This window comes from Lissotriton vulgaris, chromosome 9 (assembly GCF_964263255.1).
Source record: "Lissotriton vulgaris chromosome 9, aLisVul1.2, whole genome shotgun sequence".
Classification (NCBI taxonomy): Eukaryota; Metazoa; Chordata; class Amphibia; order Caudata; family Salamandridae; genus Lissotriton; species Lissotriton vulgaris.
This window is the reverse complement of record NC_141697.1, coordinates 828,302,878-828,324,025: the sequence shown is the minus strand read 5'-3', so window position 1 is coordinate 828,324,025 and position 21,148 is coordinate 828,302,878. Positions and strand designations below refer to the sequence as shown.

Sequence of the window (21,148 nt, the reverse complement as noted above, 5' to 3'; positions counted from 1 at the left end):
ACTGACAACAGGAGTGTTAGGGGTAGGAGGAAATAAGCAACACTGACCGGAGAAGGAGAGAAAAAGCATCATAGACAACTTAAGTTTGGGTAGTGGGAGGGAAGAAGCAACACAACAACATGAGTTTGAGAGGTGGGATAGAAGAAGCAACATGGATAAGGGGGATGGGAGGGAAGAAGCAACACAGACAACTGGAGGGTGAGAGGGAAGAAGCAGCAGGGTCAACAGCAGGGTGGGCGGTGGGATTAAAGAAGCAACACGGGCATTGGTGGGCCTGAGAGGAGAAAAAGCAACACAGACAAGGAGAGGTCAGAGGCGGCTGGTGTAATTAAAAAGTGGTGAGGCGTAACTGCAATTTTTTTCATGTGTGCAAGCAAAGCAGGTTTTCCGCAGGGGGGTAGCTAAACTTGCGGAGGCCCCCTGCAAGGTACCTGGAGGGGCCCCCGCTCTGGATTTAATCAGGAGCTCTCGGTCCAGAGTACTGTATCAAGGGGGCACTCTACAGCGTAGGGCCCCCCGCACTGTGAGGGGCTGCGGGGGACTGTGTTATGCCACTAGTTTTCAACCCAAGAAATGTTAAAACATTTGTGTATACTGGTGCAATTTTCATTTCTGCGAGATATGGACCAAAAATGTAGTTCTTATAGATATTTATAAAGGAAAACTCATAAAATATTTATTTGAATTTCTGGTTGACCCCAAAATAGGGATACGGTACCAGGCCAGAGTGCGCTTAATCCCCCCTTTACAATGTAAGACACATAACCTAGGATAATAGACGTCCACAAAGAGACACCTGCAGTTTTGTTCCTACCGGTCTACTCAGATGCACACACATAATCAGTGCACAGAATGCAGCACGCTCTCTCTGCTCTGGTGCTCAGCTCTTGTGAGGCTCTGTCGCAATCGAACTTCGCATGCATCATTGCATGGATCACGCATGGCTTGGTTCGCGCATACTTTTCTGGTTGGCTCCTCCAGCTGATCTGATAAGAACCAGTCCTTTGTATGATAGTGGCGAAATTGCTCAGTTATAGCGCCCTACACTGTGAGCATGAATGTCTCATAAAAAAATACTGTGCCCTTATTGCATTGATGTAGCACACTGAATTTTATGACTGCCTTGTGATCTTCCTGTAGATACATTTTCTTGAACTGCATGAAGGGGGCCTGATTGTGCACAGAGATACATCTCTGCATTGCAAGCGGAATGAATCTATAGCGACCTATACTGTGCAGAACTCACTAACATGCACATGCTTAGCTGTCTGTATGATGATACAGGCAAGAGTGAATTGATTGCAAGATACATCGCAGTGTGCTGCATGAGTGAAATTAATGTGCAGATGTAGGACCCTGTAGTTTTGGAGTGAACGATTTGAAGTATAACTCCATATCCTTCACATGTGACCAAGATGCAAATACAGTGCCTCGTACTTTAGTGCAGCTGGTCCTTGTGCTGAATAGTGCCCTGTATAATAAAAGTAATGGAGGTGACTCAATCATGTTGCTCTTGAGATCTGAGGACTTCGGGTCAAAAGCGCCCGTTTAATGCTGAGACCATACACGTTTCGGTGCAAGTCTGTTCCCTTCACATGTAGTAATTCAGTTTGATTTAGCTTTAATAGCACAGAGTCACTGCATTTGAAGCGAATACAGGTTTAATGAGACATGTTCTAGACTGGAGCTGTTCTGTCCCTAGGTAGCCTAAAAACCACGGCAAGGAATTATTATTTATACCTCGAAAAATAATACTCCACTATGAAACCGTTTGTGTTCATGTACTGTATATCCAAGGTAAGGCTTAGTTTCATTTTCAACCCCTGACCCAGTAATTTCTTTTCAGATAGTCCTTCAGTGCTACCTTTGGGGCACAGAGGTTTGCGCCAGAGACAGAAATACACATCAGCATGTTTTATTCATGAAACAAGAGGCTTTTTTCATTGGCAGTGGCGTCACTATGGTTGGTGTCACCCGGTGCTGGTTACTCATGGTGTTACCCCCTCACAACTTACCGCATGGACCTCCTCCGCAGCGAACAGAGAACAATGGAGGGTGTTTTTAGGCACTGGAAGGGGGAACAAGGGAATCCTACTCACTGGGATCCTGGGTATGAAGATTAAGAAGAAAAACAACGGCTCCTGTGGGATAATACAAAAAAAGTTTGATAGAAATGACGCACAATGTCAATATGGGGTGTGGTTTGGATGAAAAACCAAACTGTTCAATTTTGCAGACAGCTTCTTTTTCTGACATCCAAACCACCTCCCATATTGCCATTGTGTGTCATTTCTAGCAAAAGTTTGTTTGCATTATCCCACAGGAGCCGTTGTTTTTTTTCTTCTTTTTAGGCAGGCTTGCACATGTGGACAGAAAAAATACTGCCACTCACCGAGGAATTAAACCAGTGGCTGAAGTGGTCTGCCCCATTACACCATCATAACTGCTGTAGTGGGGAGAAGTAAAACAGGAATAACTTTGGAACTGATCCATGGATAAAGAGGGCTGACACACAAAGATTTTGTCCACTAAAATGATATAACGACAGTTAAAACACAGCATTTTTTAATGCAGATTTACAGCGAGAACTCGACCCGAAGGTATTGGAGCACTTTACATGAGCGTCGGTTACGTACATATTCAGGCACAGGGAGATTAGGGGCCATATGTATCAAGGCAAAATGGGTTCGCAAACGCCGAAATTCGCAGAATTCCGGCGTTTGCGAACCCATTTTCTCTAAATGGTATGTATGAAACATTTTTGTTGCAAAATAAGGAATCGCTAAATTTGCCATTCCTTATTTTGCGATTGCATTTAAGGAATTGCATATTTTGCGATTCCTTAATTGCAATGTATCAAGGAAAAAAACATTCCAAAATGCCATTAAGGAATCGCGAATTACCACCAACTTCTAGTTGGTGGTAAGTTGCGAATTCTTTCAAAAAAGCATTATTTTAAAAATCAAAAGGTGCCATGTGACGCTCATACATGCCCTTAGGGCATGTATGTGTGCCATATGCGCATACATGTCATTTTCAGGGGTGCAGTAGGGTGTTCTTGAGACACCCCTGCACCCTTGAAAATATTCACAATTTGCGATTAGCAAATTGCGATTCGCAATTTCCCCTTCATTCCTATGGGCCTCCTGGCCCATAGAAATTAATGGAAAATATTCCTTAATTGCGATTAGCAATTTGCTAATCGCAATTATGGAATTTTAAGGAATCGCTAAAAAGAAGCGATTTTCTACATACACACCATTTTGCGATTTCTAAATAGCGATTCTTTAAAAATCGCTATTTAGGAATCGCAAAACAGAATGTTGATACATATGGCCCTAAGTGATTTGCCGAGAATCACAGGATGTGGACTCGACCCCGAGGCTCGAACCCTGGTTTCCAGCACCAAAGTCGGCTATCTAGCCGACGGACCACATCCTCTCCCATCAAAGAATCAAAGAAGAGCCCTCGAATTTTACCCAGTGGTAAGTCCTCGGATAACGTATTAGTCTTAAAACAGCGGCAATCGCCAGTTATAATGAAAAAGTTTATGTTCACATATTATTTTCATGTATCAACTTCAAATCTCTCAATTCACTGTCAATGTCATGTGAAGGGTGCCTGCCTCCTTCAAATCAGATTCACATTCGAGCTAGACATCTGCTCGTGTTAGATTGCAATTTGAACTTACTGTTGCTCACCCCAATTCAGATCCATGTACTCACCATAACAAAACATACAATATCTCCCATCTTTAAGTATTGACTGGGAAATATGCTATTTTTCCATTTCCAATAGTAATAAGAGCTACTACAAACATATAGAACATACCCCCAGAGCCCCATTCACTAGAAAGGTTGTTCTAGGCTGCTTACACCTGATACCACTTAGGGGCTGTGTGATGACAGAAGATTGGAAACGGGAACCCCTGTGCATGTTGATATAGGACAACAAGCAGAGTGGAATATTACAAAAGCTGAGGTGTTACACATTCAAAAAAGCTCTCACACGCTAGTGCACTTTGACACTTTGGGACAGCTGACGCGCACATTTTCAGTTGAGACATTCACACTGGGGTAGATGAATCACACAAATATAGTTATTGACAGCTACACAAACATTTTGACAGCTCGGTCAAACACAGGGTCACGAATGGATATGTAGGCTGCTGTGACTAACACACCGAAGAAACATAAACTCATAAGGCAGGGAGCAGGTTAACAAACAGAATGAAATTACAGAGACAAGCGACGTGAACAGAGTGATATTCACATGATCACGGATTTGCAAGCACAGTTTTACATACCACTGCCATCAATCTCACCCATAAACACAAATCATTCCACAAAACCCGAAGTTGTGCTGTGAAAGCCAGCCACACGATGTTCGCGCTGAGCCCTCTGTTTGTAAACTCTGATTCCATTGGCATGAGCAGCAGTCCAGGGTCACAGGCATGGTGTGCATCTGACTGCTGCTCAAAAGGCCTCCTTGCTCCTAGGTTGCTGAGATACCATGGACGCCGCCAAATAGAACCAATGGCTGCAGTGAGCTGACCAATTGCCTCATGCTGCATGTTGGTCTTGGTGGAAGCAAAGTGAGAATAACAATATAGTAGAAAAATCCCGCTGACCTAAGGGCCCTATGTAAGTACATATTATAGTATTATTCAAAGGCCAGGCCTTAAAGCAGTCTATAGGTGTCACCTCTTCATCTGGCCTGGTGCCACGTCAGGCCTTCCCTTATTCAAATACATCCCTGCGGTAGTTCTAATTAGAGAAAAACACCTGCGCAAGCATGAGAATCGGAACGCACGCCCTAGCAAGAAGCACTCACTTGAGCCAAATGTGCAGAAAATATCCCTCCGAGTGCCCACACAGTGGGAATAAACAGGCAGTGTGTATGACGTTCTTGTGCAACAAGAAATTATAGTTTGTAATTGTATGCGTAATGCGTTCTACCGAAAGCAGCGATACTTGGAGTAATAACGGGTGTCATCAAAGTAAAAAAAAACATAAAACATAAAGATCACTTAAGAGCTCAGCACTCGCAATGAGTTTCTGAAATTTACATAACCGGCTCATGAAAGTACACGGTGCACCTCACGACTCACGCACTCTCGTCTCCTCTCACTGTCCGTGCGCGTGACCGCCGCGACGCGTCAGGTGCGCACAGCGCGCGGGGGCTGTCCCAGGGCTGTCATTGGTAGCGCTAAGATTGACGGCCCTGGGACCCACAAACTGCTGGCTACGCACGCATCGCACCAGACACTGACGATCATCACATGCTGGTGCGTGCGTGGCGACGTGCAGCTGGCTGCAGTGAGTGCATTTGAATTTTTTGTAAGAAGGTGCGTGTGCAACTGCGCACAGCGCACCGTGGTGGCGTGCGCTGCACTAAAGCCAGTGAGCACTACTGTGGCCAGGCAGCTAACTAACTAGATTGGTGTCACCCCAGATGGGGTGACACCCGGTGCGGTCCACACCCCCCTAGTGACGCCACTGTTCATTGGATAAGAGTAAGTGGCATGAATAAAATACAATCTTGATGACTTTACAGCACATATGATATACAGATCTGCAACATTTGCTAAACTGAGTACAGCCAGCGAAAATAACTCAGGAATATTTTATCTTAATAAAACAATCTGTACAAATTCCAACGAATGCTCAGACAAAGGCACCCAATATGAACACCAAATATATTTTCTTGGGATGATCGAAAATTATCTGTAGTGCTTTCTTGATGTTACCTTTAGTTACCGTTCTTACCTAGTAAGAGGTACATTTTGTTTGTCCTCCTGCTCCAATGCTTTGTTTATTTTGGTGCTACATGGAGGTGCATCAGTCTGATTAGTCCATTCCACTGCACCACAGAGCGGAAATTAAGCTCTCTGGCTGGAATGCTCAGTCTAAACAGATACACAAGGCACAGAAGCCTGTGCAGTGTTTCTGTTTAGAGCATGCAGCATGTCACCTGATGTCACTGAGTCACCAGTAAAATCTCTGACTGTGAAAAGGAGGTCTCACAACAGGCTCAACAAATCATAAAAAATGCTCTAGACCTGCAGGTCTAGTAAACTACAAAATCTCCTCGACCTAACTTAAATTAACTTGACCTCAAACTCTGAAAACTGAGCAAATATGACAAGTTAACAAGATTTAAAAGCATTTTTATTGCTCATTTACTTTGTGAGCAATAAAGATGCCTTTAAATCTTGCTATCTTGTCACATTTCCTCTGCTTTCAGAGGCAGAGGTCAAGTGTCAAGTTTGTATTCCTACTCGCCAGAAAGGGCGAGTAGGACCTAAAAATAGCTCGTCCTTAATCATTCTCACTCGCAAATGCGAGCGGTCGAGTGAATTTTTCGAGCCCTGCTCGCTCAGCCTCTTACAAGCAACCCAAACTGATTCTGTAAATGCCCGGGGCTGTTTAAAAACATGAGGCAGCCTCACTTCATTAGTGGGCAGCCTTTGAGGATCCCCTTGTATGTAGGACAGGGCTGGCTTAATGTCCGCCCAAAGGGGCTGCTTAAAAATATCAGAACTAAAAACTATTTTATAGGCACATGTGCACTAGCAGAGGTGTCTTAAAAAAAAACCTCTCTGCCTGACACACGTGTGCGAGTTTCACATCGGGCAAGCCGTCCAAGGCACTACGTTAGTGCTTTGTAAAAGAAGTGTGGATGGTGATTGCTTTTTGCAATTACCATGCACATGACTGGTAAAATTGGAAGGGCGGCGCTTCTCCGCCCTGCACCAGGTACTGCCACTGGGGGAGGTGGAAGGGTATAGAACCAACCCTGGAGAGGGGGTGGCAAGGACAACAGGGGGAGAAGAAAATTGTACCTTAATCAGAACATGAGCAGCAGAAGGGCAGTGATCAAGATGAAGCAGTCCTTATTTGGTCGATGCTGTACATGAAGAGAAACTAAAGCCGGCAGGTGTTGACTAATTAGGAAGCATCAAATAAGGGTGACAATGAAGCCCACAAATGGTTAGCAATAGGAGAGTTCCTAGCCCCTTGTATACAGTATTTCCTGCAAGCGACAGCACATGTGTGCTGTCTTAGGTGAGACCTAACAATATCTCTTGCAAGCGTCAGCTCATGCATGCTGTAGTAGGCGAGACTTGAGCACAAAGTTTCTCAGTGCAGTTTTTTCAAATCCTCTCTTTACAACACAATTAGTCTTAGAACAAATTGTGTCTTTTGCCACCACAGTATGGAACACTAGTTCAATCATTGGACCCACGGACCCATATGTCCATAGGACCCTTCCAAAGCAAATGCTATTTATAGCCTTTGACAGTGCAGAAACCCTTTCAGAGACCGCATCCTTCGATGTTTTCTATGATTGCATTTGAATACTGCTTTGGCCCGGTTGAATTACATTTCGATCAGCGGTCAGGATTACATTTTACACAGGTACTCTAGAGTTGCAGGACACTCTCTGTATCTAAAGGGACCGATTGGTTGAAGAGGTTCCTTGAGGAAAGTGGTTCACTTGTTTGGCAGTCATTATCAAAGTAGATAACTGAAATGGAGGACTGAGAAAGGCATTTAGTCACTCAGTACATCTGTTTGAGTGCTTCGTTTGCACAGGGTAAAATACAACCAGACCACTTTTCTAGGAGATGCAGTTTGTGCATTCCAAATACTTAAGGGCAACACTAGTAAATGACTCCCTGCCTCCAGCAGAGAGAGTATAATTTCCATTTAAGTTAACGTGTTTTAGGTGGCATATCAGAGCTTTGTTCAGATCCCCTCTGTTTTCCAGGAGGTCGGTTCTGTCACTCTAGATAAGTACTGGAACTAGCCTGCAGCTCATCATTTCCACGTATTCTGCTATTGCAGCAAGTATGCCTGTGTGTGGTGGAGCAATGTTTCTCTTCACAGAATGCCTATACCTTCTATATTGGCGTAATATACCAAGTGTACACCTGCATTCTATACTGAAGTGCTCTGCTCCCAGGCGTGTCTGCCTTCTTCAATAACCTGTCCTGTTACCAAATGCCAGGCCTTCTGCTGCACTAGGATTACATTCACTGGCTTGCCATGCCTTACTTGTTGCATTCCTGCACGCGCTGAAGCCTTCAGGCATTCCATTGTATGGGTATGCTCCACTGCTGTGTTTAACCAAATCAGTTTTGATGAGAAGTACACCTTCTGTTAGGTAAGTGTTACGGAGTGTGGCATTACGTGCCAAATGAGAGGGACACAAATCAAGTCACGGTTTGCGTATCTACATAGAGCATTTATTCTGTTGGGACTCATATGACAATGTATCTCTTTGTGTGAATTGCCTAATAGGCATAGCTGGTGCAGTATCTGTACAGAAGTAATTCTGTCCCATTAGGTGAACAACACTTCTCACCTGCTGGGGACCCAATAATCCGATCCTCGTATAGTGAAATGGAGGAATCCTGCTTTCATGCTGTACTAAGGACACTGATCTCCCACTGACAAAAGAACAACATCATTCTCCTTCATAGTTATAGCAAGGGCATGATAATCCTTCATCTGTGTTGTCCAATGGACACAGTCATTTTCTTCCCTTCCGTAGAATTTATACTATAATCCTTCTGCTGTTACAAGAACACAATGATTTTACTTGCACGATAATTCTTTAGCCTGCTATGGTAAGAATATTAAACCTTCCTTCATTCTGTATTATAAGCATAGCATTTCCTTCCCCCACTGTAGCATGGTTACAGTACTCGCACCTCCCCACTGTTATTTGAAGGAGTATTTCTGCCCTGCTGTAGTTCGCATACAAGTACTCGTGTCCTGCTGTAGTACAGACATGGTAATCACCCCTCTCAACTTTAGTGGGAATACAGTATTACACGCGTCATGCAATGGAGCGCTCAAAGAATGCCTGCTTGAGTTGCTTACTCTACACTGATTTTAGTACAGATGCAGTAAAACCTCATTTGTGCCCTAAAGGGCATCTTAGTCCTTTATTACTACTGTATTCTAACCCAGTAATCCTGTTGACCCCTGAAATAAGTACACCATCACCACCCACTCCTGCCGTAGGTTGTACAAAGTAATTAATGCTCCATTGCACTGCTGACACTGTCATCGCTTCTCCAAGGCGTTAGATATGGCACTTATTCCGCCTCTGCAGCAAGAAAAACAAACCCACAGGACAGAGCACTGAAAAGTCCATATTTAACTCCCTATAGCTTATTTATCTTAAAACAGTTTAATGCCATGTCTCCTTGTGTGAAACAGTTTTAACAGGAATTCCCCAAGAGGCATACTAAACGATTCTGCTAGCCAGGGTCTTTCGTCCCCCCAATGCCCTGGGATCACCTCAAATTTCTCCAGCCCTCATGTGGGCCTGTCCTCCAGTTTGAACAGCTCTGCTCTGACAGATGTTGCTTGATTCCCTTCAGCAGGAATGTTTGGGTTCCGCCCAGAGCAGGCAGTGCTTACTTTCACTCAGATCAGGCAGTGTTAGGTTCTGCCCTTCCAGGCAGTGTCGAGTTTCTTCCAGGCGAGGCAATGTTGAATTCCACCAGATGAGGCAGTGTTTAAACCCTTCCTCCCATTTCCGTTAGTGAGTGTTTAATCTAGGCAGCTCAAGCAGCATTTAATCCAGACTGGCCAGGCATTGATCAATCCAGGTTGAACAGGCAACGTATTGTCCCTGCAGATCAGTCCGTTTTTAATCTACAAAGTCCAGTCTGTTTAAACGCCTGGTTTAAATTGCATTGAATACTTTCAGTCAGTTCGTATTTAATTCCTTCACATCAGGCATTATTTGATTATTCCAGAGCTAGCATTCACAAATGCTGCTGAATCCATACGTATTACATTCCTCTTAGTTTGGGCAGTTTCATATACAAGGATCAAGGATTGTTTGTGATAGTCCTGTTCTATAAAGTTAATTAAAGCCGAGGAACATCTTAGGCTCTTAACTCGTCAAACTCACTCGGTGGAGGTTTTCCTTATCCTCAACCAACTGTCCTTGGTATACCAATTTAATATTGATTTCAAAATATCGTTGTACCAGAATTTCGTGGACAAAATATTGGGGACCAAAATATTGTTTAGGTATGTGTAAGTTTACTTTAATTAACACCACATATATTACCTAGAGACTATATAGGTATATTCCTAGTACGTAGACGTGGAGTTAAGAATAGTAAATCTTTACTTACGTGTATGCACTTACCTTCTTATTCTTTTGCTCCTCAATGTTTTGGCCTTGATATTTTGGTAGCATGATGTGTCTGTTGTTAATATTTGACATGCAGTTTTGTCCTTAGTCTTTGCATTGTACTTTAGGAGTAACACTCTATCACTTCTTTCAAAGGAAACTGTCTCCTGGTTAAGGTTTAAAGCCCGCTAGAAAGCTCAGCAAATTATGTTGGCTTGTGTGTCTGGAGTCAGCGAGTATAAACAGAGACTGGACTATTGGAGCATCCGGTGATTTCCATGACAAATCACCCAGCCTTCAAAAGGATAGGATAATAATATGTTTATTGAGATGTATTCCATAAAACATAAACACTGGGATCATTAAATCATATGAGAATAACATAAACCATCATCTTCACATAACCTCATTAAAAACTAACCCTTGATGTTTAACGAACAATAAAAAAAACTTGCAGCAAACAGCGACATCAAAAAAATACATATTCACTTTAAAGGTAATTGCTTCAGACTATGACCAAATCTGATATTTTTTAAACAGATTTTACACTTTCTTTTATGAGCGAGTAGATAAGGACAGCCAAAAGAAAAATGGAAAAAGAAATGTCATTTTTGAAAAGCAATGACATATTCCCTTATTATGCCTTATCCCATTGTATCATTCAGGTCGAGAAAGAACAGTAAGTTGTGGGAAGGGCCTGGCAGTTGGGAAGCCCTGCTGACTTGAAAGACCGCCCCAGTACAACTTTTAGAGATGTGAACTGTTGGACGTTGTTTGTACTCACTGCAGGTGCTATTGCTCCAGAATGCCAATGAAACTAACACTGGTGTGACTAGGCCTTTGTGACACACATCGCAGGTTGTTTCAAGAAAGAGTACTGAACCCGATTCTTCAAGCAGAAAACATTTTCGCAGTGTAACCTGTCTGTTGCAGACAATTTTGGTTAGGGCATCTCTTCCTCTCATTTCCTCCGGCAGCCCCACGCTACTACAGCACCCCCTCCATTTTCATGTTGGGTTGTGACCCCCATTATGTAATGCTTAATAACTTTGCAGCCAGTTTGAGCAGTATAAATGTATACATATAAAACGCCACTTCCCACCCTGGCACTGTTTCCTACCTTTGCCCTACTGCAGCCTGACGTGCTCCACTGATACTTCCTACAAGGCTTTTGAAGTCTGCTTTATTTAAATTAATCTTCCTTTTCCCATTTCAGGGACCACCCTGCAGTCATTAAAAGAAGATTTACCAGCGTGCTGACTGTCTCTGCCCTTTCGCCTCTCTTTGTGTCAGTGTGGAAAGAGCTGACCGGAATTAAGGTAGGAAATCGCAGAAGTGGGAGACCTCGAATATTATTATTCTGTCCAACCTCTCTGTTTGCAGGAACTGTTTATAAATTAATATTTTTTACTTGGTCGACAATCTGTGTGTAGTAGCCTTTTAGAGGCTAGTCTCAAACCACCACACAACAATTTCAGTACTTTACATTTCAGGAACATCGTTTTAAATCATATGTTTATTTTCTTCAATGTGATTCCACCTGTTTCATTATGTTTCTAAATATGTGCGTAGGGCTCTTGTGTATACTTTAGTGTTCATATTGGGTGCCTTTGTCTGAGCAGTTGTTGGAATTTGTACATCAGCTTATATTAAGAAAAAGTATTCCTGTTGTATTCTCGCTGGTTGTGCTCAGTTTAGTGATAACGAAAGAGGGAGGTACCTTAATACTTGAATGGGGACTGGGTAGCACAACAAAGAACAAGAAAAGTCCCTAAACGAAAAAACTAGCATAAATATGTGGATCATGTGTTGAGCAACAGACTATGCAATACAATAAACTAAACAGAATCCACTCAAGAGCAACAGTGGCCCCTACAATTGAGGAAACAGAAATTTTTAGGTAGTCAGTGTGTCCCCCCACTCGCACCCTATCCATGTACCTATGTCCCATGTATGTCCATGTTATTGTGTAATTCCCTTCCCGTGTCTGCCATGATAATGCCTCTGCATTTCCGTCTAATGTTAGCACGTCAGTTAGTGGGCCCTCCATGTATAAAGTACCGATTCCACATTAAAGCCTACGTTTTCAATGCATTTACATGGTGCATTTTTAAATATCGCAAAGCACACGTTTTCCACGTTTTTCTGGCCCGGTTGAGCCAGGCCCTGAATTGAGGCTCCGAGCCTCTTCTGTCTCAGAAAGCTGCAGTTTAGGTATGCATCCCTGACCTCTACCTTACTTCCTGCCCAGCCGAGCGGTGCCCGGCTCGGCCTGGCCTGTCTGCCAAGACGGTATTTTGCCTACAGTTATCTGTTCAGCCTCCGCAAAAACACATTCCAGCCTAGTGAAATAGGTAAACATATTCCCGCCTGCAGAGAAAGGGCCCGGCTTTCCTGTCTCCTTGCAAGTAATTTACTGCACCCGTTACCATAGTAGACCCATGGCCCGCGCATTGCACGAAGACACATATGCACGCGCTAGCATTCAGTAATGAACGGCCTCTGCCCGAGAGACCTTTTACTTCAGACAATACATCCTCCAAACACAAGATATCAGATATGCTATAGGTGCAGGTCGTTCTGACATCCCAGACACCAGACTCCTCTACTAGTGCTAAAGTCAAGCCCCCCAGCTCTCCCCAGTTACACGTCAATACCACGTCATGTTCAGTTGCGCGCGCATGTATGGTAAAGGTTTCTGCTGACCCTGCAGATTTTCTCTATGCATCCACCCACTTGTGACACTTCTATGACTCATCTGGTACACACCTCCGTGTACGCCTCCTTACACGCCTTCTTTTACGCCCATGTGTTCTTATCTCTCTCTTTTCACTTGTTACGCCTACTGTATTCATTGCAATTGTACAGTTTTACTATATATAATGTGTGATGTTAATAAAACGTTAGATATCCCTTCCTGAACCTTAGTGGTGATGGAACCCGATTCTCAGTGACTCGAGTCATCTTAATTAAAGCCCGTATGACTCAGATACCACGGACTCTGCCTCTCATTTTTTATGAGCTATCCTTATTGTTATTTAATGTATAGAAAAATAGTCCCGGTAATTTTATTTACTTATTTTATTTATGGTGGGGAGCACTCAGTGTTTTTTAAAATACCCCTCACACACCAAAAGGACCCTTGGTATCCTGCTTAATCATCGGGGTCTTCGCACCCCTCTACGGGATGCGGCGTGCTACTACCTACGGCTACGTGGGAGCACTTATACACAGACTATGTGTAGTGTGTGTAGGGTGATGATTTTGTGTGAGTAGTGGGGTTTGGAAAGTGATAAGTGATTATTAAAAAATCCCTGGCTGTGGGGTAAAAACATTTATTTAATATGCCCCCGGCTGGTATTGTCAAAATCAGTGTGGTGTGAGGTTACTAATGTATAGTGATGTACATTAACCTCGCTAGTGCGTCAACATGTTTCGGAGTCAAAAACTCCTTCAGGATGGGTTTGCGCAAATCCCCACCTTACTCTCATGTTATAAAAGTGTATTATACAGAAAAGTGAACTCAACGATATATTTGTACCTAATTCACAATGTATTCGTAGTCTCTTACCCAATTGGCGTTGCTGTAAGGAAAAAGGAGGGAATAATTAATTGTAATTGTTATTCACAAAACTATTCACGGTTCTCCTGGTATTGTGTCCACAGCAAAGTGATGGGAAGCCGATATCTAGACAAAATTTGTCATACTATTAGTGATCGTGCCCCCTGTAAAGAAAGGAACAAGGTCAGGACAAACAACACACAAAACAAAAAGCACACGCTTCTATATTAACTTTCTTCCATGGCTTTTGGTTTTTTTGTGAGGGTCACTGAATATTGGAGGTTTGCATTGCTGGTTCTTACTTATATTTTTGAGCTTGATAAACCTCATGAGCCTCCTAGCGTTCATGGGGGTTGAATCGGGCCATTATGCAAATGTGGGTAAACAAGGATTCGGGCTCAGGGTTTTTACTTACAGGGTTTTGGTGTTACCATCTTCCTTGCAGGTTAGTTACTCACGATTACTGGAAGTCTGGTCTGTCTCCCTCCCCTCGACGCGGCTCCGCTAAATCTGGGTTCCCGAGCGGGGCGGGCCCTTTATATACCTGTAGGATGTTGTTGATTGCCAATCTGTTGGTAATTAGAAGGCGGAAGGGTCCGGCATCTTGCCCAAACATGGGCATGCCAGCAATTGGCACTGCACTGCATCCGGCATTGTCCTAGCAGCCTCCGGTGAGACGCGCCTCCACCGAGACTCGCGTCCATAACGCCACATTATTGGTATACCTCGTGCATGGCCACTGATGCCTGCACTGTCCAAACCACTCCCCGATTACACCAACAGCGGAGTAAGAGCTGCCATTGCATGCAGTTTCAAACGGACCCTGAAACCCTTTCATTGTAATAAGCGTTTCGTTTCTGGACCCCCAAAAAAGACCTCCCTGAAGTAAAATCTACGTGTACCTACGCTGCATCCTGAAGAGAAGGATCATCCCCCCTCAATTCTTTTTGAGGTCCTCGACCTCGGTACATTGAGGCTTTTTCATTCAGGCTTGTTTTATCAAAAAGTCCTGATGATGATCCCACTTATCTAGTTGAGCTTTAGGGATCGAAACGTCGACACTAATAAGTGTGGTTACACTAATAATATTGGTAAATGTGATTGTGTATACCTCACTCCAGGCGATACTGTTATTATTATTTTCTGATCTGTTCACAGTACCCTGTCCTAGCTCTCTTCCTTTGCCTGAAAAACACCCCTTTCACCCTAACTTTATTCTTCTTTCTCTTTATATGTACGGCACAGGCTTGTGTCAAACCATTTTGTGTATATTCTAAGATTGGACATTGTCTCCATAAAATAAACTCCTTTCCCGGCTGGGTTTGGAAATCTTAATTCGTATAGTTTTCCATTGTGTTTCTATATTGTATTGTTTTGATTCGTAAATTAGCTAAGCACCTTTGTTTTTGATAACTCAGTTATACCCATGGTACTTAGCTATCCGTTGGGTCCCCCTTGTATCATAAAAAGCAATTGTTTTGCCCCATGTGTAGTGAGGAGCTGTGGATTCCCTGGTGCACATGCGCGATTGCTGTTTCATGAGATGGTGCATCAGCGCATGTGCAGAGCCGGAATTCTTCGGATGCGCATGCGTGGTTGTTGTAGGGGGCCGTCTTGTTTGTGGTGTTCGAGCCACAAGGGCGGCTGGTATACAACTTAAAGGTTTGGCGTATGAAATTACTCTCAGAGCTAATGTGATGTTGTGAACACAGTATTAGAAAGAATTTCCTTCTTATTGCATATAGTTCAGACATGATAAAAAACGATTTTGACATGGTGAAAATCGAGGTCATGAGAGTTTGCAAAATATATGAATGAACAATATATAAAAACATATACAAAAACATATTGGGGGCGTATATATGTTTTTATATATTGTTCTTTCATATATGGCCCCCTACAACAACCACGCATGCGCATCCGAAAAATTCCGGCTCTGCACATGCGCTGATGCACCATCTCATGAAACAGCAATTGCGCATGTGTGCCGGGGAATCCATTTTCGGCTGAACCCCCTGGGTAAGCATACCCACATCCTGTGTTTTTAGTCTCCGTATCAACCGGCTAATTCATATGCCCGACTATTCAAATGTTAAACACGGTCGTAATGATCATCTTAAACCTCAAAGGTTAAGAAGCAGGCTTGTCATGCTTTATTCGTTGCTGTATTTCTACGCTTCTCACAGGACCCGCTATGATAAAACATTCCACATAGCTGTCCTAACAAATGAGTATGAAATTGCTATAACTAAATTAGACCAACATTAGTTCCCACATGTGAGTACCATTTTAGAAAGATATCATTTTGATTTAAGGTGTCAAGGTAAGGAAGAATCAGTTGAAGATTATATAACATCTCTAAGGAAGTTAGGATTCAAGTGTAATTTTGGAGGGATGTTAGTTGAAAGAATTAGAGATCAATTTCTACTTTGTTGTAACAGTAACAAAATAAGAGAGAACTTTGGATGAAAGATGACCCTCCTCTTGAAGAGGTAATCATTGTTGCGAAGCAAGTAGAACACATGTTGAAATGTGTAAGTGAGCTTAAAGTAGAGAAAGAAACTGATATATCCAATTCTAAGGAGAAGGAGAACACCGATGAAGTTCAAGTGGTTAGATCTAGTGGAGTTAAAACCCAGGGTGAAAGTAGTGTGAAGCAACCTGTTGAAGTAAAAGGGTCCAAGAGTAAAGAAAATATTCTCAATGTCACATGTTTCAGTTGTGGTTACAGTGGTCATAAGGCCAATGACAAATACTGTCCTGCTTTGTCGCAAACCTGTAACTTTTGAGGCCAGAGAGGACACTTTAGCAAATGTTGTAGGAATCGAAATAGGAAGGGTTTTAAAGGCAGATGAAAATAACCTTGTAATGAGATATTATAACAAGTCACTCAGCAAGGGAAAGTATTTCCTTCTGAGATGATCAGCATTGATGGGAAGGAGATCATGATGACATTTGATTCTTGCTCTCGAATCACTATCATCTCGAAACAAACGCTAATAAACTTGTTTCCGGGTGATAAGTCTCTTCATGAAATGGATATTCAACCTGGTGGGTATGGAGGGAGCAAGATTGACATGTTGGGTTATTTTCTTGCAACAATTGGTGTTTGTGGGAAGGTCACATCTGGAAAGGTTTATGTATCCTACAAAGGTGATGATCTTTTGGGTTGGGTTCACCAAAAGGAGTTAGGTGTCAGTTTACATCCGAACAAAAATCCACAGGTACAGGGTTGATCATATTGAACACTGTGATAATAAGTTTGTCAACGAAATTAGTTGTTTGTTCAAAACAAACTTGGGAAGCTTATTGGTTACAAACACAAAATTAGACTCGGAGATCATGCCGTCCCTGTGGTAGCCAAAGTAAGGAGGACCCCTATTCATCTTCAAACTGCAGTTGAAAATTAACTTAAGAGTTATTGAAGAAGTTGAAGCTACAAACTGGTTAGCTCCTATTGTCGTCGCTTGGTCTTTGTGTGGACCTGAGGGCGCTAAACAAAGAGGTGGTGGTCGACAGATTTCTGCTTCCCAACATCGAAGAGATTATCAACACTTTCTAGGACACCAAGGTGTTCAGCACGCTAGATCTGATGTCAGTGTATCATCAGATTGAACTACATGAAAGTTCACAGGATTTGACAACCTTCACGACTCCTTTTAGCATTTTTCGCTTTAAAAGAATGCCTTTTGGTTTAATTTCTGCGGCTGCAGTTTTTCAGAGAGCAATGACCATAATTCTGAAAGGTCAGCCTGGAGTGAAATGTTATCAGGATGACATTATCATTTATGCGTCAAACAATATAAAGCATGACATACGTGTTCGTCAAGTTTTACAAAGACTTCAGGACGCAGGTCTTACTCTCCAAGCTGAAAAATGCAGATTTGGAGTCAATGAAGTAAGCTATTTAGGTTATAAAATTACTGCTTCTGGGATCCAGCCCAAGAAAGAGTTGGTTGATACAATCAAAACATTGAAAGAACCTACAACAAAAGAGGAACTCTGATCTTTTTGGGGAATGGAAGAATACTACAGTCGATTCATAAAGGACTTTGCAAGTAAAACTTATCACATGAGGAAACTCTTAAAGAAAGACACTGAATTTGTATGCAGTGTAGAATGTAATCAAGAATTTATCAATGTGAAACAATATTTAAATGATGCTCCCTCTCTACAATCTTTTCAAATGTCTTCTGACACTAAAATTGTTTGTGATGCGAGTAGCAAAGGTTTAGGTGCTTTATTATTTCAGAATAGAAATGGGAAAGAGAATCTAATTGCTTGTATCTTAAGAACTCTGAGGGATGCAGAACGCAATTATTCTGTAATAGAACGTTAGTCGTTGGCTGTTTTCTGGTCCATCATGAGGTTCAAGCAATTCCTCTGGGGTATCAAATTTTGTATACAAACTATCCATAAACCTTTGGTGGGGGTATTTAACAAGAAAGGTCTCGACTCTATTTCGTCACGTATAAGAAGATGGGTAGTGGGTCTACTGGATTTTTCATTCACTGTTAAATATATTCCTGGTGCAGGCAACTTTTCAGCGGATTGTCTATCCAGACCTGTTGATGTAGACTATGTTCAGTCTGACTACTGTGATGATCTGGATTTAGAAGAGGAAGTGAGTGTGTGTGAAGTGACTGGAGGATCTATCAGTGAAGCAGAATGGTTGGAGGAACTGATCAAGGATACCACCTTAGTCAAGATTAGAGACATTGTTGCCTCTGGTACAATGTGTGGTTCACAATTTAAGGAATTTTCTGAATGTTAGGAGAAGATCTGGGATGAACTTGCTGTTGATAGAGGCTTTCTGTTGAGGGGGAGGAGGTTAATTCCTCTTGAAAATTTGAGAAGGAACATTTTAAGTTTAGCCCATGAAGAACACATGGGCATTGTTAAGACTAAAGGAAGACTTAGGAGAGATTTTTGGTGGCATACACTTGATCACGAGGTAGAGTGTTGATTAGAGATTGTGTAGAGTGTTCTGTTTCTGATAAGGGGCTCAAAACTAGTCAACTTCCCATGGTTTGCATAACTTTACCCAAATATCCTTTGGAAGAAATTGCAATGGATACCACACCTTATGTCATCGTGCTCATGGACATGTATTCCAGGTGGGTTGAAGTCTCGTGTGTACAGGACATCTCTTCTTCAGCAATCATCCGGTTTCTGGAGAGTATATTTGTTAGAGAAAGTTTTCCCAGATATCTACTCACTGATAATGGCGTAACGTTTTGTTCTCAGGAAACGGAATTGTTTTTGAAGAAATGTGGAATTGTTCACAAAAAATCAGCTCTGTACCATCCTCAGACCAATGGTGCTATTAAAAGAGTTATCAAAACTTAAAAGAAGGGTATTCAATTAGCCAGAGCAAATGGACTAGACTGGAAAAAAGAGTTGTCCAAAAGACTTCAGGGTTATAGATTCTCTTCCCATGGCTTTCCAGGGAAAATGCCTTTTGAATTATTCAAAGGTAGATCACTTTCCAGCTTTGTGTGTCCTGGGTGGATGAAGTGGAGTAAGGGTTGTGTAGATAATTCTCCTGGTTTGTGGCGAGAGATAACATCCCAATACAAAAGAAAAGAGAACTATGATTCTCGTAAGAGTGTGAGAGCGGTGTAAGTTGCTGTTGGTGATTTTGTGAAAATCAGCGATCCTAAAGGGTGTGCGGATTGGTCTAGCTTCACCAAAGAGTTACAAGTGATCAAATGTTTTCGAAATGCTGTTAAGACTCATGATGGTCGCATATAGAACAAAAGCAGAGTTTCTTTTACACATAGAATAACTAACCCAATCTCCTTTTCCAGGTTAGGACCAATCTCAATTGCAAGTGATTCGTCTATTCCAGAGTTACATGGTTTTTCTGGAAGAGTTTCATCTGCACATAGACGTACTGTTCAAAAGACCTGCTTATCTCAAAGATTTTGTGGTTTAAGGTGGTCTATTGTTTTTTGTGATTCATTTGCCTATTATTGACTTTCATTGTTATTTTTTCTTTGTTTTTCTTATTTTCTTTCATTTCCTTGTATAATAAGGGAGAAGTGTAATGATGTAATAATTAAGTCACTGTCGGAACTCTTGGGGCGCTTGCTCCGAGGATTCCGAAGTTTGACAGTTTGTTCATGATTGTCGTTGGATGGGGTGATAATAATAAACTCGGGTTAAACTTACCTGCTCGACGTGTCTTCTGTTAACGACATCACAAATCGCCACCTCCCTCATCTAGATGCAGCACAAAACGACAGAATCACCTCCCCATTAACTGACATAAGTATTGGTGAAGCGGCATACAGTGTTAAGCATGTCCTGCTCTGCTCACCTGATAAAAATTCTGTGGCCTCCCTGCTCGCAACAAACGACTTCTGCGTCAGGATACTAACATTGCGAGACCCGGATGTCGTTTATATATGTTGTGGCCGACCCACGTGATGAAGTTGGGCCTTGGAGAAAGAATTTATGATTTATGTCCAAATGAAAAATTCCAACTTATCAGTCATCATAATTTCGATAAAATACTATAACGCTGCGAGTTTAGAACTAAGTATAGCCTAATATCAATGTAGGAGTCAGGCTACAAACACGGCGGCCATTTTAGAATGGGAATAAAATATACTCTATTAGTAGGTAGTTCCCTAACAGAGTGAAACAGAGATTTATTTAAAGAATAAGACGTCATCATTCTTTTGTTGGGCTTTCTTACTCAATATTTCATAAATACAAGTCAATTTCGAAAGAAGGCGGTGCCTATTTACGGTACCACATTTGTTACCAAATTCATGGCAGCCATCTTGAAGTGGCAAAAGATAACAACTGTGCGAAAGCATAAGAGATGGACTACTATAAATTTATGTTTGTAGACACACTGTTTCCAGAATATTAATTGGCTCAATCTAGGGGCAATGTATCAACGTAACCAGTTTATGCAAGATCCTCAGAAAATTTACAATTGCTGTACTGGCGGAACGGTGCTTAATGAATAACAGAAGTAATATTAGTTAAATTAATTTTTCCTAGTCTTCTTTACTGTTCAGTCCCTATCTAAATGTATTAAATCTAAAAATATTCCTGTTATTCTCGCTGGCTGTACTCAGTTTAGCAAATTTCACAGATCTGTATATAATATGTGCCGTCAGTCATCAAAATTGTATTTTATTCATGCCACTAGCTCTTATCCAATGAAAAAAGCCTCCTGTTTTATGAACAAAAAATGCTGTTATATATGTCTATCTTTAGCGCGAACCTCTGTGCCCCGAAGGAGAGTCAAATGAAGGTAGCACTGGAAGCCTGTCTTAAACGAAATTCGAGCGTCGGGGGTTAAAATTTACACTGACCGTCACCTCGGAAACAAGCTTCCGAGGTTTTTGCATTTGTCACCCCGAGTGGGATGGGTATGCTCAGAGGTGAGACCAATGCTCTCCA

At 42.1% G+C, this 21,148-nt stretch overlaps 1 protein-coding gene across 1 annotated transcript in view; it reads left to right on the top strand.

Annotated features, from left to right (window-relative positions):
* The window catches only part of RCE1 (Ras converting CAAX endopeptidase 1), a 216,972-nt gene that overhangs the window by 8,990 nt on the left and 186,834 nt on the right, over positions 1-21,148 (top strand). Inside the window, exon 2 of the mRNA XM_086938566.1 lies at positions 11,381-11,483. Within this exon, the coding sequence (XP_086794692.1) occupies positions 11,381-11,483 (103 nt within the window). The remainder of the gene's footprint in view (positions 1-11,380; positions 11,484-21,148) is intronic.